This window comes from Eurosta solidaginis, chromosome 3, assembly GCF_040869045.1.
Source record: "Eurosta solidaginis isolate ZX-2024a chromosome 3, ASM4086904v1, whole genome shotgun sequence".
Lineage (NCBI taxonomy): Eukaryota > Metazoa > Arthropoda > Insecta > Diptera > Tephritidae > Eurosta > Eurosta solidaginis.
The window spans coordinates 19,459,129-19,478,759 of NC_090321.1; the positions used below are offsets into that span (position 1 = coordinate 19,459,129).

Here is a 19,631-nt window from a genome sequence, read left to right on the forward strand (position 1 = left end):
GAGAATTTACAATCATTTTTATTAAATTATTTTTTTAATACTTTCTTTATTTTTTTGTAACTAACCTCGTATTTAAATTTTTTGCTTGTTTTTTCTTTTTGATTTCTATTTTTTCAAATGCTCCCTCAGTTTTTTATTTTACTTCATATCATCATAGTTTACTTCTAAATATTTAATATTACTTTTTTTTTAATTTTTTTTTTTTGTTATTTTATTTTATTTTAATTTATTTTTTTTTTACTTTGTTTTAATTTTTTTATTTTACCTAATTTTACTTTATTTTACTTTTTTAACTAACTGTTGTTATTTGCTTTTTTATTTTGTTTTATATTTTTATGATATGTTTTAGTTTTTTCAATTTTAATATTTTTTTAATTAAACTTTTTTATTTTACTTTATTTTGTTATATTTTATTTTATTTGTTCTTTTAATTTAATGTGTGTATTTTCTTCATTTTATTTTGTCTTATTTAATATTATTATTTTGTTTTAGATTTTATTTTATTTGATATATTATTTTATTTTATTTAGATTAATTTTATAATTTTGTGGTAATGGTTTTTCATATTATTTTTATTTATTTTATGTTCTTGTATATTATTTTGTCTTATTTTATTTTAATTTTACAAAATTTTATTTTAATGTATTTAATTTTTTTGTTTTTTTTTATATTTATTTTATTTCTCTGATAATTTTTTTTTTTATTCTGTTTGATTAAATTTTTTTCTCTTTTTCTTTTTATTTCATTTTGTTTTATGCTTTATATTTAATTTCATATGACTTTTTTATTTTGTTTAATTTTTTAAGTTGAACTTATTTAATTTAATTTTCTTTTATTTCATGTGTTTTTAATATTCTTTTCTTTAACTTATTTTATTTTAATGCTACTTTATTTTATTTTCTTTTTTATTTTATTTTATTTATCTATTTTACTTTATTTTATTTTTTTTTTAAATTTTTTTTCTTGATCTATTTTACTTTGTTTTACTTTCTTTTCCTTTTTTTCTAATAATTTATTTTATTTTTAATTTTTTCTTAATCTGTTTTATTTAATTTTGTTTTCCTTTCCTTTATTTTCTTTTATTTTTTAACTTTATTTGATTTCATTCCATTTCATCTTATTTTACTTTATTTTATTTTATTTGGTTTTATTTTATAAAATTTTTTTTTTTATTTACCACTGTTATTGCATTTTTGTCGCCACTGTGTCACCTTATGCTGTTTTGTAAAAATAATTTCATTAACTGTTTCTTCCATTCAATTTTTCATATTTTTTCTGTTTTTTTTTTTACCTTGTTATTTCAATTTTCCGCCACTTTAATTGCTAGTAATCAGCAACATCTGCAAAAAAATATCACCAACCATATAAACAAAAATTCGCTGCAGCTTAATTAGCACCAACGGAGTGCAATGGATCCCCGGGGTAACATCGGCAATACCACATCTCAGCCAGCTTACTTGCAAATTGATATACAACAAAAAATATACAACTCGCAATAAATAAAACATTTTTGTGCCAACATAGCAATTTTCTCGATTTGCTTGAGACGGGAAGCCAGCAATGCCTGGGATAAGTGAAACACTCGAGGAATTGCGATGGGGGTTGCCACACCACTTTATTTTGAGACCTAAATTCAATATGAAAATGGACCAAAGTTTAAAAAATTTCAAGCAATGATTAAAATAGTGCTTGGTAATTATGTTTAATATTTTGGCTACATTAATACATTTAAGTGAAGGATTTATGAAAGGTGATCAGGCTATAGGGTACTGTGTCGGTCACAAAGTTAAAAATTAGTGAGAGCTTTGCCCTACTAATTTGGAAATATAACGTTTAGGCATGTAAGCGGTTTCCGTATCATCATGACTAGCCGAATGTCAGTATAATAATAGCAAAAACTATTATGGAAAGCAGCTGACCAGAAGTCCAAACCTAAACAAAAAGTACTATTTTAAGTTCAAATGAACCACCATGGCAATCGTGTTAGTACAATTTCTGTTGAATTTTTTGTTGTTGCAGCTGCCATAGCTGCGTATTGTGCTTATATCTGGCGGCTAAACTAACACTATCAACGGCTGTCAGTTTATCTGGAGAAGAGTAGGATTGAAAGGACGGACGCAGGGCGAAGTCACGGTCGCAACAACCAAAGTGGCAATATTGCTAGTGAATAAATTTTTATTTTTCTTACATTTTTAATTCTTATTGTTACAGCATTGTGGTGTTAATATTGTCACTCTGCTCAAGCTGCTAATGAATTTCGATGTATTTATTGTTGCTTCCTTGATTCGCGCCGCTGATATTGTATCAGATAATTTTTTGTTTGTTTAAATTTTGTATTGTTGTTGAGTTTTTATTTGACGCATGTTGCACGTTACAGAGTTCATTATGTATTCACATTTTATCGGCGCGTATTTAGTTTGCATTGCTACCGATCGATGGTACGAGTACGATTTCAAAAACTGCAGTCGTTCTTTCCTATGACATTTTTTTATTTATTTAATTTATTTATTTGTTTCTTTTAGTTTTCTCACACAAATTTTTTGCAACATTATCGTTGGCGGCCGCTAACGATCGGCAATGCACAAATCGCGCTGTTTGGTTTTGGTTTTATTTTGATTTTTATTTTTTCTTTTTATACCTTTCATGAACGTGAAATGGTATATTAACTTTGGTCCGATGTTTGTAACGTTGAGATATATAGAAGATAGACTCACCATTAAGTATACCGAATTGATCAGGGGGACGAACTGAGTTGATATAGCCATGCCCGTCTGTCCGTCCGTCTGTCTGTTTTAACGCAAACTAGTCTCTCAAATTTTGAGATATCTCAATGAAATTTGGCACAAGGATGTATTTTTGTATTAGATTAGACATTTGTCGGATCCGGTAGGATCGGACCACTATAACATATATCTCCCAATTAAGAAAATTAAACGTGAAACTCGGTGATATATATTCTAATATATCATAGAAGATATCCTGAAAAAATCACTTTGATCGGAGCTATATATAGTTATATCCCATACAACCGATCGTTTAGATAGAAAGATTTTTGGCCATTTCTCCCTTAGTTTCCAATATAAAAACGTTAAACTTGGTGATATTTAATCTAATTTATCATAGAAGATTTCCTGTAAAAATCATTTCGATCGGAGCTATATATAATATATATCCCATACAACCGATCGTTCAGATAAGGGGGTTTTATTTTATATTTATCTTAAAAATCGTTTAAGTATGTACATCTGTTCACTATATATTTCTTATCTTATACCTCCGATTATTTGGATATTACGAACGGGATAAGATTATTGTTCAGCTCCATTCATGAAAGGTATGAAGTCTCCGGCACATCCGAAGACAGTCCCGTCCTTACTTGTTTTTTTTTTTTTAATATTCGCGCACGTTGCTCACACTCGCTGCATGTTAATTAGTTGACTGCTTGCAACACTTTGTTGTTTTTGCCGTGTTGTTGACTTGTTATCTTACTGTTGCCGCATTTCGTTGCTTGTTGTTGTTTTTGTTTTTGCTATTGTAATACTGTAAATAGAAATCAAAGTGTTGCTTGTTGTTTATTCAACTCGACATTAAGGTCGCTTCTATGATTTGCAATTTAATTTTTTAGTAAATTGTTCTATTATTTTTATTTAAAGTGAACAAATGTTTACATTATTGCTCTTGTTTGGTTTTTTATACAATACGTGTTGCTAGCAACATTGTTTACAACGCATTGCAATTAAGTTTTCAAATAAATGTGTTTGAGGTATTTTTCTTTTTTTTTATGTTCATGGTTTAATCAAAGCGTATTGACACCAAGTTGCTGAGATACTCATTGGAATAACAACTGATATCCGGGATAACTTTTTCCAGTTCGGTCACCAGAAGCATGCTTCGCCTACCTAACTGTAGGGCCTGGGTTCAGGTTCCTGACAAGGCATCTTCAAAAATTTATAAAAAAGTTTTTCTAAGCGGGGTCGCCCAGCGACAGTGGTCTGGTAAACACTCCGAGTGTTTTTCTTCCATGAAAAGCTTCTGAGTGAACATTCGTATGTCTATGTAGATAAGTGGAAGGAATCCCACAACAGCGTAGCAAATGCAAAGCAGGCAAAAAGAATGAGCTGTGGAATATATTTCATGGAAAAAATTGTGGACGAATTAAGGGATTTTTAAGGATCTAAAAGCGGGAAATTGGCAAAGTAAAGATATCCTCATGCAAAAGCAGCAATTTTAAAGAATTTTCTAGGTAGAAACGAAATATTTCACTGCCTGATAAAGAATAGTGATGCGAAATGGGCAGGCAGGAGTCAAAAGTACCTTTATAAAAAATAAATAAATGAAAGGCGCGATAACCTCCGAAGAGATCTAAGGCCGAGCTTCTCTTCCAATTTGCGTCGTGCTCCTCTTGATTTTCCCTACAAATTGGCCGGACGGGACCTACATGTTTTATGCCGACTCCGAACGGCATCTGCAAAGCAGATGAGTTTTCACTGAGAGCTTTTCATGGCAGAAATACACCCGGAGTGCTTGCCAAACACTGCCGAGGGGCGACCCCGCTTAGAAAAATTTTCTTCTAATTGAAAAATCTTATTTCTAAAATTTTGATGTTGCTCTGCCCGGGAGTACAAAGTACCTTTAGGCAGACAATATTTATCATTAGGTGATGCAGAGAAGCTGGTGGGCAGTTTAATGAATAATACCAAAATCGAGTGAGCTGTAAAAAAATTGTCAAGATTTAACCGTAGAACGGATAACCAAAAAATACTACGCAAACGCATAACGGGGGTACCCGTGTGTCCACTTACAAGTTTTTACCGTTACAAATGCACAAAAACAAAATTCATAAGTAAAAATTATTACAGATTGTGTGGTGATCAGTGAGTTACTTACTGCGACAAACTCGAGAAAAGCGGTAACTGGATCCTGCTACCTATGATATACTGAAACCCCCAAACGAAGAATAAAAACGCGAAAAGCATGCAGCATATTGTGACGAATATTAGTGACACTAAGTGATACTCACATCACTAGTCTGATGCTAAATAAATGAAGCCAAGACAACAATTGATTCGTTTATGTAGATACAAATGACTGCCTGCTTTATTATTGTTGTGGCTTTATTTACTTAGTATCAGATTAGTGATGTGAGTATCACTTAGTGTCACTAATATTCGTCGCAATATATTAAAATTTAGCATTTACGAGCAAGACTTCAAGTTCAAACCACAAAAGTTAATAAGCGTAGTATGCTTACGGTATTCAAACGAATAAAATATGAGTTTTGTTTGGCTGCAATAAAATTGCATTTCAAGTGTCCCAGTTAAGCAACAATAAAATCAGCTGGCAAAAAGTTATCAAAAGGTGTAACAAATATTTAGAAGTACCAGATTATTAAAAAGCGTGTCAAGTATACGTGCGATTTTACTATCAAATGTACATAAAATATATGTATGTATGTGTGTAGCATTAGAAATCATTAGTTAAAGCAACTGCCTGAAATGGCTATAGAAAAAATAAAACAGCAAGCTCATTTATATCGAAAAAAAATATTTTTCCCACAGCCGAAAAACGCACATTTAACGAACTTAAAAAAAAAACGTTGTATGAAATAAATTTGCACAAGTGTTGTTATTGAGCCACTTCAGGCACGAAAAGCATTTTAAAAATATGCAGGTAAATTTTAGTCATAAAATTTTTGTTTTTTTTTTAATATTTTGAGAACAAGCTAATTAGTAAAAAAAACTATAATCATGATGAAAATATTCAGATGCTCTCATTCCGTTGACGTTTTCCCTTTTTCTGATAAGTTCGGCATGCATATTTTAGAGGCGGAGGAATCAACTATCTTGACCTCACGATAAATATTGATAAAGAAGCCAAAAGATTTAACTATGACATATATAGAAAGTCAACGGCCCGGCACAATAATATATAATACCTCAAATCATCCCCAACAGCATAAAAATGGAGCATTAAGGCACTTGGTACATAGACTTGAAAGAACACCTCTTACACAAGAGGCATATAAGAGAGAACTTGAGGTCATATATAATATCGCTGCAAACAACGGATATAAAAAAGCACTAGTTGATAAGCTCAGAAGGACAAATGGAGAACCAAAAGGAAATAATGAAAAGGAAAATAATAGCTGGACAACTATGACATATACTGGAAGAGCAACATATAAACTGGCAAACTTCTTTAAAAAATACAACATTAACACAGCATTCAAAACATCGAACAATCTAGGGAGAAAACTAAGAACTAACACTAACTCAGAGGATCCGTTTAGCAGCCACGGCGTATACAAGCTTACCTGCGGATGCCAGCATAATTACATAGGACAAACAGGACGGCAAATAAGAACGAGGTTCAGAGAACATATTAGAGATTACAACAAAAAAATACGTAATCCACACATTATACCCGGTCCAGAATGAATTTACCCCAGCAAACATCAATAAAACAGCTAGGGTTATTCACATACAAGCAAAAGGCCGACTTCTCAACGTACTCCAAAACATGGAAATCTACAAACAGAAAACATTCGACGGTAGAATAATAAACGAACAGATAAACACAATTTCTGACACAATATTCGAGCCTTTAAAACTTGTTTACAAGAAACAAAGTAATCACACAGGTACAACAGACAAATACACAACAACAAATAAACAAAACAAATAACACACCAAAATAACAAACCCACAAAGAAGGTCAAACGACTAAAATTGCGGATTTTTACCTATCCCAGTCAGCCACACAAATCGATTAGTAAACCACCTCGGTTCTGAATGAACACACAGCACATACACATAACTAAATATACACAAGCATCAATTTTGACAATACCTGCTCATGTACCTACGAACTATAAATACAGGACAAACGACAACAACAGATCAGAACGAAAATCGACACTGATGATGGCACAACGCCGAAACCGGTTTGTCTCAAAACCAAATTTGACAAGGGATGACGGAAAATCTAATATATATCATATTTTAGAGGCTTGTCTATCTTACGTAGCTTCATTTTAATTCTACTATGATCGGAGTAGATTTTACACGTTTAGAAATATAAATAACGATATAAGTCGCTACCAGAATTTTTTAGACAAAAAGATCAACGTAACTTTGTAAAACTTTAGCAAAAAACTAATTTCTTTGAACAAGTTGTACGAAAAGAAAAGAAATACAAATTTATTACTTTTGTAACACAGCCCCACAGAAAAAAAAAGTGGGATGTACAACGGAGGAGACAGGTCAATTCTTATGGATTTTTGGTCGCTGAACACGAGTCCGTTGTCAGAGTTCAAAAGTTAGTTCTTGGTTTTTTAAAGAACTCCCGTTTTTCGTCTCAAAAACTCGAAAAAACGGGAGTTTTTTGAGGTTAGAGAAAAAAAAAATAAGAGCTAACTTTTGAATTCTGGCAATGGATTCGTGTTCAGCGACCAAAAATCCATAAGAATTGACCTGTCTCCTCCGTTGTATATCCCACCTTTTTTTCTGTGGGGCTGTGTAATACACGTAAATACTGGTAAATAGAGCTGCCAAAAGGGTGAGGTTATGTTGTCGAAATCACCTTTATTATTGCATTATGAAAAATAATATTAGTTTCTGCTGGTTGTTTTCAAATGGCTCCATATTTGGATTAGTCTAATCACTTTATACATATTATCACATTCGACAGCCAAATATTTTCCCAAAAAAAAAAAAAAACAAAGAGATATTATATATATATATATAAATCGATCGCGTGAACAGGATTAGCCCGGTTTCATTGGGCTACTTGAGGGCAGCGCGCTGCCACAACGTCCATTAAAAAAAGAAAATTACTTCCGTTTAATCGGCCGAGCTATGTACCCAATCTTTATACGTTGTAAAATATTTTTTATCACTTAGCAGACTCACACTCTAAGCCAACGATATATAATCATGAACCAATAACAGATCCCGCATTAAAAAATGAGAGAGCAAAAAATCATAGTTAGCTGTGAAACAAATTTTCTCGGCGTGACGTCACGCTTTTGCCAACATGTTTCATTGCTGACGCAGTGTTCAGACTTTATTCCAATCGGAGTATTTTGCTCAGCTCTTACCACCTACTACATTTTTTATCTGAAAGGTTAATTTGGGTCGAGTTGAAAACTAAATAGCATTACTACCTAATATCTTTTGGTTGAAGTTTTTATTCTATACGTATGAAAAGCTGATTGTTTACAAGTGACGATTGGATGATATGACGTGAATTCATTGTTTGTGTGTTAAGACATGTTTGTTCACATTCTACTCACAGTTTCTGTACTTTTTTCGTACGGATTGAGAAAAGGAGTAAAATGTAAGCAAAAAATGTGTCCGGGCGCGATCTGTAAATCCTGCCAAAATTCAACATACAGCACTTCTTGAAGTTTTATATAAAAATGAAGTACATTGAGTCAGTGAGGTCAGCTAACTCTGTTTTGCGATAACAGTCGCCAATTGGGGGCACCAAGCGAGGTCAAATCTTCCTCCAGCTGTTTCTCCCAACTCAGTGGAAGTTTTCAATTTCCTTTGTTTATAAACCTTCCCAAGAACTTTTCACTCGAATACTCCAAGAGCCATCTCATCTCCTCTTGACACCTTCCATAATGAGTGATTTGTAGAGCGAGAATTTTATTCGTCGAGAGAGGACTTTACTTTGCAATTGCCTAAAGAAGCACTTGTTGGCAAGAGTTTTTCTCCATTTGATTTCTAGGCCGACATTATTTTTGCTTTTAATGCTGCTTCCCAAATGAACGAAATCCTTCACAGTCTCGAATATATATATCCGTCAACAGTGACGTAGCTACAAAGGCCGCGATGAGAGCAAGTACTTCGTTATGTCCAAATTAACTGCAAGACCCACTTTATTTTGCTTCTTTATCTTATACCAACTCTTCGCCTTCATGTTTGAACAGCCCGGCGGATATCCCGTCATTACTTGGCACCTTGTGATTTTTTAGCCGTGATATTTGATGCCGGGGAGTGTTTTTCATCATCGGCGATCGGGGTATCGGGTTCGTCTTCCCCACACTCTGTATGTCAGTTACCTGGTCGCCATTATCGTGGAATCTACCTCGGTCTTGAAACCGTCTGTCATCAAAAGAGCATGAAATATGTATGGTAAACCGAAAATAATAATATTTTTCCGCGATAAATATCCGGGGAGATAGAATGTGGTATGTTAAGGGGAGCATTAATTGGTCATCCTACACGTTTTAGGCCGACTCCATGTGCATCTGATAAAGCAGATAACTTTTTTTCTGAGAAATATTTAATGAAAAAAACACTATCGAAAGGTTTGCCAAGCCAGAAGTCAATTTGATGTTAGTTGTTCGCCCGCTTTCAGAAAGGAAAAAAAATACTCCAAAAATTTTAATTTTACTCCGGCGTAGTCGTTTACTCCGGGAACAGTTTTAAATACTCCGAACACTGGTAGCGAAACATGAGAGAAATAAATCGAAAAATTTCAAAAGCACTACGTCATCAAACTTTTTGTTCAAATTCCATTACAAATACAACAATTCCGGATCTTGGCTCATTCGATTATGTGTAATACTCCTATATTGCTAATAGAAAATGCTAGCAATGTGTTTTGAATTCGAAATCAAAACAAGAGCACCTATAAAATTTTTGTGATTGTAGCAGCATAAGTGTGACAAGACAATATTTAAATTTAACCCAGCCAGCATTTTTTGAAAATTTTGAAAAAAAAATATTGAAATATCATACCCCAAGATGATTAAAAACGTTCAAATTTAAAAGCATTTTCTGTTCGAAAATTAACGTATCGTCGGGAGAAAAATGTACCATAAATGTGATTATTCTTGAATAATCATTTATGATTCCTATTTCGAAACGCTTTTTATTCATATTTGATATTATTTTAAAATTGAGCTTTAATAGTTTTAGAGTATTATTTGACTGCTTTTCACAGTCATTTTCTGATCATATTCGTGAATATATTTCAATCGTTTTGGTTGAGATTTTTGAATCATTTTTGAATGACATTATAATGCATTTATTCTTCATATCTCATTCAAAATGGGATACTACATAATAATGTTATTTCACCAGGGGAAGAAAGCAGGCGAAAGTGAGCTATTCGAACCACAGCTAACTCGCAAACAAACTTGACCGATATACACCTGCGACTACAACATCCAACATCAGCATTATCGTCTGCGTCTTAAAATACGGATACGATACGGGATGTTGGAGCCGTATCCAGGTATGTCAAGATAGTTTCACTTACCTGGGGTTCAAATAGCTCACAACCTACATATGTATTGACCAATCATTATGTATTTTCTGGGAAGCTGAAGGGGAGAAATGGTTGCGGAAATATTCGTTCACGAATAACATTATATTATTTTTGTCTTGAAGAATATCTTTTGCATAAATAATAAAATTTTTATATATTTTTTCTTAGCTTCATAATTGAAAAAATATGTGTATGTGAAAAAATAAAATTTTTAATGAAAAGTAAAATTTCAACAAGTATAAAATTCATTATTCAGTCAAGATATATATTCTTAAAAGATTCAGAAAGCCGAATGAAAAATGGTTATAAATTTTTGATCACCTAAGGTAAACACATTTGATTCAAATATGATTCCAAAATGTGATTGAAAAGCTATATTCGGTTTTTGATCATCAAAGGTAAGCATATTTGATTATTCTTTTTGTTGGTTTTTATGAAATATTAAAACTTAGTCATTAAAGGACTTCAAAAATGATTCCGAAAAGTGATCGAAAAATGCTTTTCAGTTTTTGATCATCAAAAGTATTCATATTTGAATATTTCTTTTGTTCAATTGTATGATAACTCATTATTTAGTCAGAAAGAGTAGTCAAATTGTATTGATATGTAGGGAAATTCAAAATTGAATCACCTAAATGTTGTGTGGAAAGTACATTCGATTATTGAATGCAAAAACAAAAACATTTAAACAACAATATATCGGCACTCTCATGTTTGGGAATGTAGCTTTTTGTAGCTATATAGGAGTATTACATATATGCCATTCATGAAAACAATTTCGTTAGGATTTGTGAGTTTTGTTCGATTTATGAAATCAAAAGTGTTGTGGGGAGATTAACTAAAAATCGGAGGAGCCATACCACTCTACTGAGGTTAATTATCAGATCATAAAGATATTGCAAATTTTGGGGTTTAATGTGGTGCAATACAAAGCTCTATAGCTGCACAGCTTCCCAACCCAATTATCAACCTCAGTTACCCGAGACAAAACTGAACAAATATGAACGTATCATACACATATTTGGCAGGCGAGGCTCTACGACTTCAAAGTCCTCACGGAACTAGGGATTAAGGTGAGGGATGACGTAGAATTTTCAAAGTGCTCAAATTAAACTGCTCCCGTGATTGTCGGGCCAGTACCTTGAGGGTGCTTGTTGCGGAATGTACCGGATCAAAATTTAACAAAGCACCATCAACACTGCCAAAAACCTTTTGAGAATATCTTTATCGCTACAAGAAGTAGAAGTACACTACAATTTTGGTTAAGGTTGGGCATAAAATTTTTTTGTTTGTTTTGAATTAACCGCTCCGCAAACTTTGACTCGGTCCATATGTAGTAGCAAAAAAAAATCCTGTTGCTTAATTTCAACATGATATCTATAATTTACGACATTTGATTATCAACGTAAAAAACTTTTAGTTTTTCCGTCATCCCTTGTCAAATTTGGTTTTGAGACAAACCGGTTTCGGCGTTGTGCCATCATCAGTGTCGATTTTCGTTCTGATCTGTTGTTGTCATTTGTCCTGTATTTATAGTTCGTAGGTATATGAGCAGGTATTGTCAAATTGATGCTTGTGTATATTTAGTTATGTGTATGTGCTGTGTGTTCGTTCAGAACCGAGGGTGGTTTACTAATCGATTTGTGTGGCTGACTGGGGTAGGTAGAAATCTGTGATTTTAGTCGTTTGACCTTCTTTGTCGGTTTTTTGTTTTGGTGTGTTAATTGTTTTGTGTTTATTTGTTGTTGTGCGTTTGTCTGTTGTACCTGTGTGATTAAATGGAGAACCAAAAAGAAATAATGAAAAACAAAATAATAGCTGGACGACTATGACATATACTGGAAAAGCAACATATAAATTGGCAAATTTCTTTAAAAAATACAACATTAACACAGCATTCAAAACATCGAACAATCTAGGGCGAAAACTAAGAACTAACATTAACTCAGAGGATCCGTTTAGCAGCCACGGCGTATACAAGCTTACCTGCGGATGCCAGCATAGTTACATAGGACAAACAGGACGGCAAATAAGAACGAGGTTCAGAGAACATATTAGAGATTACAACAAAAAAATACGGAATCCAAACATTATACCCGAGTTATCGCGAATCACATGGTCGAGAATGAATGTTCCCCAGCAAACATCAATAAAACAGTTAGGGTTCTTCACATACAAGAAAAGGGCCGACGTCTCAACGTACTCGAAAACATGGAAATCTACAAACAGAAAACATTCGACGGTAGAATAATAAACGAACAGATAAACACCATTTCTGACACAATATTCGAGCCTTTAAAACTTGTTTACAGGAAACAACTTAATCACACAGGTACAACAGACAAACGCACAACAACAAATAAACACAAAACAATTAACACACCAAAACAAAAAACCGACAAAGAAGGTCAAACGACTAAAATCACAGATTTCTACCTACCCCAGTCAGCCACACAAATCGATTAGTAAACCACCCTCGGTTCTGAACGAACACACAGCACATACACATAACTAAATATACACAAGCATCAATTTGACAATACCTGCTCATATACCTACGAACTATAAATACAGGACAAATGACAACAACAGATCAGAACGAAAATCGACACTGATGATGGCACAACGCCGAAACCGGTTTGTCTCAAAACCAAATTTGACAAGGGATGACGGAAAATCGTTCCAATATACATCATTTATCCACCCTGTCGGAAAATCAACCAAACAAGATAAGTTTTAGTTTTTCCTTCTCATAAATCGTGGCGGCCCATTTTTTCGAAAGCTTGCAAAATTTTTATCTTACGTCATTAAATAAATTTTTTCTTCTTTCGAAATTTTCGATATGGAAAGACTGGGCATGGTTAGGCCCATTTTGGCCCGTTTTCAATACCTTTCTATTCTGGGCGAAGATACGCCCGTGTACCTTCTTTTATGTAAAAAGAACATATCTTCACATTTGATCAAGTTATCATGTCTGCGGACGGCCAGACGTACGGATGAACGAACGGACAAAGCTCAAACAAGATATCTTCCGAGACTGATTACTTTCGTATATGGAAGCACATATCTATCTCCATTACTCTTTGTTATTATAATCCACGGTTATTCAATTAGCATATTCTGTGTAGAAATGCAGTTGGGTATACAAAATATGCATAAATTTATGGATAGAAATGTCGGAAACAAAAAAACATTTATTAAAATAGGAAATATTCTTGAGTTACACTGCAAAAATTCAAAGGTTGAAATAAATAAAAATTTGAACGAGTAAGGACGGGACTGTCTTCAGCTGTGGCAAAGACTTCATACATTTCATGAATGTGTCTGAAAAATAATCTTATCCCATTCGTAATATCCAAATAATCGGCTTTATAAGATGAGAAATATGTAGTGAACATACAAAGTTTCTTATCTGAATAATCGGTTGTATGGGATATATACTGTATATAACACCGATATATAAAATTTTTTCAGTATACAATGAATGCTCTATACGTACGAGCTGTTAATATGGGGCAGTAATTACGAAAAGCTTCTTATATAAACAATCGGTTGTGGGGGGAATATATGCTATATATACGACCGATCTCATCCATTTTTTCAGACAACAATAGGTGCAATATACGAAAGCATATGGTGAAGTTTGAAGCTTCAATCTGATAAATTGAGGAAGCTATGACAAAAATCCTCTTTTCTGAAAAATCGGTTGTATGGGGGATATATGCTATAGTAGTCCGATCCGGCCGGTTCCGACAATTGTCTATTAAGACAGCTTAATATACCCGTTCGCCAAATTTTATCAAGAAACTCAAAAATTGAGGGACTAGTTTACATACAAACATACAGACGGACATGGCTAAACCAACTCAGCTCTTCATCCTGATCATTTCGGTATACTTATTTACTAATTTTTAGATTTGTGACAAAGTTAATATACCATTTCAGTTGCATGAAAGGTATAAATACATAGAACAGCTTCTATATTTGTTTCGAAATTTGTTTACTGTAATGTAGGGATTTTTCCTCCTTTCCAGCGTTTTTGATTTGTTGGTATTATTTCACGTAGAATTATTCTGAATATAATATATTTTAATTTATTATAAAGCAAAATTTTGTTATTTCATTTTATACATGTTTACTTTTTGTAACCTTTCCTGTACTTTTATGGAAATAAATTAATTTATTGTTGTTTAAGAAAATAAATTAAATAATTTGTACTACGTAACTCAGATTTTGTCTGCTTAAATATACTACCCAGTATTTGTTGTTTAATATCTGGCTAAATAGCAAATGTGGTGTATTTGTAGAAGACTAATAGTAAACATTTTTTTATAAATTTTTGTTGTTACAACAATTTTTGTTATTACATATTTTATATAAATCATAATTTTTCTAAATGAAGAGAAACACTAAAACACTTACAAAACAGCCATTGCAACACAATATTTACGATTTCATTATTACGTTCTTATTCAATTATTTTTAACGTTATTCTTAAAAATTTTTTCTAAACACACAAATTTTGATTTATACTTTTTGCCGTTCAAAAGGTTGTTGCAAGCGCGACGCATGCGATCAGACTAATTTCTTTGCCACCGAAATGCAACGGCGAATGCAACTGCAGCTGCCACCTTCAACTCCAACCAGTTGCACTCAATGGTGATGCTGCAATTGATTGTTGTTGTAGCAGCTGTTATTCTTTATTTTGTTCCGCCGTTTGAAATGCATTCATAAGATACACAACAACAAAAGACGTAGCTCATCCAACAAAAGCAGCAGCTGTCACAGTCAAAGAGAGTTAACAGTGATATTTAGATACACGAAGAGAAGCACGCAACAATTGGCAGCAACAATAACAAAACAAATAATAAACACAATAACATACTAATTCAATGCGTAATTGAAGCAACAAAGAATTGTAACAAGGGTGAGATAATGCACTTTTTTATACTCAGCGTTCTTTGCACACTTCCATATATCAAAATCATCAGTATCGAAAAAAAATTGATTGAGCCATGTCCGTGCGTCCGTCCGTCCGTCCGTCAGCCGATAACAAGATAACTTGAGTAAATAATGAGATACCTTCACCAAATTTGGTACAAGAGCTAACCTTTACCCAGAATAGATGTATTGAAAATGAGCGAAATCGGATGATAACCACGCTCACTTTTTATATATATAACATTTTGGAAAACACAAACAACCTGATTATTAAGTAAACAATAGACCTAGAATGTTAAAATTTGACGTGTGGGATGATATTGAGACTCTTGATAAAAATTTAAAAAAAATATTTTAAATGGGCGTGGCACCGCACACTTGTGGTAAACCCAATTTTACAGATATTATTAATCATAAATCAAAAATCGTTAAACCTATCGTCGTAACAAAATTCGGCAGAGAGGTTGCCTTTACTATAAAGAATGCTTTGAAGAAAAAGTTACGAAATCGGGTAAGGACCACGCCCACTTTTATATAAAAGATTTTTAAAATTGTCGTGGACGAATAAAGTAAGTTATATCTTTGCTAAAAAGAGCTTTATATCAATGGTATTTCATTTCCTGAGTGGATTTATAGCGTGGTACCGCCCCTTTTATGAATAAGCAATTTTCTATGTTTCGGGAGCCATAACTCGAAGAAAAATTAGTTAAGAGCAGAACCATATGTGTATGTATTATTGCGCAGCCTTGTAACACTAAGCACACAAAACAAACAGCAACAGCACTTTAAGTGTACAGCTGGGTATGTAATGTTCGGTTTCGCCCTAACTTAGACTTTCATACTTGTTTTAGTATTATTTTTTTCTTCGCGTTATCAAGTATTAAACGCACACATGTCATTAGCAAAGATCAGCTGATGAGAATAACAACAACACGACGATCATACACTAACAAAGTCATTACATGAAAAACAATTTGTTAAATAAACTCGATTTCACACCTTTATAATATCGCACCCCGAACGAAAAAGAGTCACAACTAAAAAAAATCCACGCCGATTGTTTGTTCTTGAACTTCTCAAACAAAACACTTTACATAGGTACTAGCAGTTTTTATTTTTAAAATCACCTCCTTTTCACCCGCTATTGATCACAGTAAACGACTTTATTATTAAACTCCGACACTGATCAATGCGAGATACGTGCAACATTCGTCGACCGCTCATTAATGACTAAAGAAAAAACGCGCCCCTCGCTAAGGTAAACAAAAGTCTCAACATCGAATATGTATGAATGTTAGTTTGGTAGTTTTTTTTTTTGCACATTGTTGTTGACGTGGGTACGTAAACCTTATAGGCAAATCAACTAGTTGTAAACTACATACCTCAAAACTAGTATGCATCCCAAACATTCTTTGATGGGCTCAAAATAGACCAACAGAAATACTCGAAAAATCACTGCAAGTGAAGAAAAGCCAATATCTCATAAGCATGTGCTTCAAATGTCCACCGTAGCGCATGTGAAAAGTCATACGTAAGCTTCAGGGATATACCAGCTGAACTATCAGCGCGAACGGTTTTTATTAGCACGTTTAACCTTCTAGATTATCTACCCACTTCTTCCGTAAGGAACTTGGCGTCGCCCTGGGGTCTCAATTATTTGGAACGTTCTAAAATTTCTTAAGAAGTTATTAGGCTGTCGTGTGGTACCCTTCACTAAAGTCGTGACAACACTTGAAAGTGATAACTATACCTTTGGTGATATGTTGTCTAACTTATTATTTTAGTAAAGTAAAATGTCTTAATCATCCGGCGTAGATCTAACTAAATCAACTTTATCCTGTACAAGCAATTTTCACATATGGCTAATGTTGAGTGAATATCCAGGAACCTTTACAATTGAATTAGAGCCGTCTTAAAATTTGAAGTTCTCCGAGAGCAATGCCTCTGTTGTACCAGTAATTTGCGACCCGGAGTTAAGCCTCACTATTCTTTAAAGTTTTGTATTTGTAGTTAAATAAAAACTATCATCCTCTGATAATTCCGATTTCAATCAGAGAGGTATAGTTGTAGATTAGTCACGTTTGTGTATAGTTTGGTGTTCCACTGCTACGATGTACCTGAACACATAATAGCTAAACCTACTTAGTATTCCATTGTTGTTATATTTTTCTCCAACGGTGCTGGTGGTGTTGAAGGTGACTTCTCAACGTTTCAGTTAGTACGCGCGTTTTTGTTTACTATCTCTTGCTTTGTGTTGGTCTTGTTGTTATACCATGCACTTTAAGGTGCTCATATAGAACCTAACAAACATATAAGAAGATATTTGAAGAGAGAAGAATTGTAATGATTTTGCTCTCAACAATGCATTTAATGTTCCTAGACACAAGGTTGCTGGCAACATGCTGCGAGACAAAGAGAATACTACCTTATATTATATTAAAAACATGTCTTGCCACTACATTGGTATTACGTCGTTTGTTTTAAAAACATTTGGAGAGACTACTCGACTTCCATATTCGGCAAAGATTTAGCAAGGCAGGGTCAGCCCTTGAGAACGAACAGCTTTGCTGGGCTCCTTTCATAATGTTCGGCTGGAATCAAGGAAGGTTGCCCTCTATGCCTTGTAGAGATTTACGCCGATCACTTTATCGGCGGCGGCAGCGTTGGCTCTATTATATACCGGCGTCGGCGGCGTTGGCGGCGCGCCGACGTACGCCGGTGTTCTTACTTTAAAAAGCTCTCTATTTAAAAAAATAATATTTAGAAAAGGTTTTGTTTGTATGTATATAGGGAAATCGACGTTTTGGCCATTTCGGAAAGATCCGCGGTTTTTGCCTCAAAATCTCGCAGATCGTTCAACAATTTTCAGGAGTAGCTCCTTGTGGAGGGATTGTCCCTCGTTCACTTACTCCAGAGAAGCTTCGAACCTAACCCCGGTCTTTGGAATTGGAGATACATAAAATGGTCACACTTTTGTCTGTATATCTCGTGCAAAGCGTAGTTTCACCTGGGGTTAACTCCTAATAATCGTCGAGAACACAATTTCTTTAAATCATTTGTGGCTCCTTGGCGGTCACGCACAAAGGCGACTTGCGGTTGCTATTAATGGTCTATTAATACTCATGACTCTCGTGGCACAGGGCGCCTCCAGTTTTTTCGGCTGTTTTTAAAAGCTATAATTCCCGATGTGCGAACAGTATCAATCCCGACCGCCAGTCGCTACCACGCCTCCTGAACTCATACCTTCGTCGACGTCACTTTCCTAGAAGCTCTGGATGTACCTCCGAAGATTTTCTAACGGATGTTTTTGTCGCGCTATGCTGCCAAGATATACCAGAGAAACACGTTGAAACGTTAGGGTGTGACTATTCGGCCAAGGATGCCGCCCTCGAAATCATAAGCAGTCTAAGTGGATGTCATTGCGTAACTCATGGGTGAAAATCGTATAATCCTCGGTGCATCTACATAATTAAAATTTTACAAGGGCCCTGGATAAATTTTTTAAAATGTAGACCAAAGTTTTCAGACGTTTGTGTTCACAACATTGATTTCAATAGTCTTCGTTAAATCAAAACGATATTTTAGAATGAAAGTCGACCGATTTCAAGTTGAAAGATGTTAACTGCTGGTTTCCGGCCTTATGCTATAAGAGCTCATTATGGATGACAGCTTCACTTTTCAGACTAGTTCGACTATCCACTACATTAGGGTAGTAGCACACATGATCATTAGTTCGACTGTCTTAGGAAAGCTTTTCCTTCACCCCTTTGAGTGTTCTTGCGAAGGACAAAGCTTCACCTGGTAAATATATGTGCCTACGTATTCACATTTGTAAAAGGAGCCGTAACGTGTAGGTGCTATTTAAACTTGGTTGATAGGCTATAATCAATGTTATTCACTCCAAGGGACTAGTTTTGGATAGGGCCGCCAACTTTATGTCAAACCGGGAGACTTGGGTCTTGAAGGATAAAGTGTGAAAATCAAAATTAACATTTCAGTCGCTATTGTATAGTTTCGCAAATAAACAACAGATGTTTGAATGTAAGACCAAACGATTTTTCACACCCTCCTTATAAGTACATATATCCTCAATTTAAGTATGAGGTAAGAAACATTCCAAAGGAGTGTTTATGCGCCTAGAACCTACTAAAGGATTTTGCATCACTGATTCCCCAATCGCAATATAAAATTCTTTAAAAAATCGGCACCTTTTTTGGGTAATTTGCTTTTTTTAACAACTTGGAAAATTTGAAAACATGTTCGCTTTGGGCCATTTTATTTGAATTCATTGTTCATTATTAATTTTTTTAAATAAATACGGAAAGTGAGCATATAAATTTATTATATAACTTTGCTTTTAGTGTTTTGTTTTAATAACTTGGTGAATTGGGTGATGCAAAGTCCGTGTT

General features: G+C 34.0%; 1 protein-coding gene across 13 annotated transcripts in view; it reads right to left on the reverse strand.

Annotated features, from left to right (window-relative positions):
* Window positions 1–16,460, reverse strand: part of Kank (kank) — a 159,716-nt gene extending 143,256 nt beyond the window's left edge. For 2 of the 13 annotated variants that reach the window (XM_067771165.1, XM_067771162.1), the window contains exons 1-2: window positions 16,222–16,433; window positions 2,189–3,540 (exon numbers count right to left, since the gene is read on the reverse strand). In XM_067771165.1, the coding sequence (XP_067627266.1) occupies window positions 2,189–2,190 (2 nt within the window). In that variant the 5' untranslated portion in view covers window positions 2,191–3,540; window positions 16,222–16,433. The other 11 variants (XM_067771172.1, XM_067771166.1, XM_067771163.1 and 8 more) reach the window with 10 other exon arrangements.
* Window positions 16,461–19,631: the final 3,171 nt, after the last annotated feature.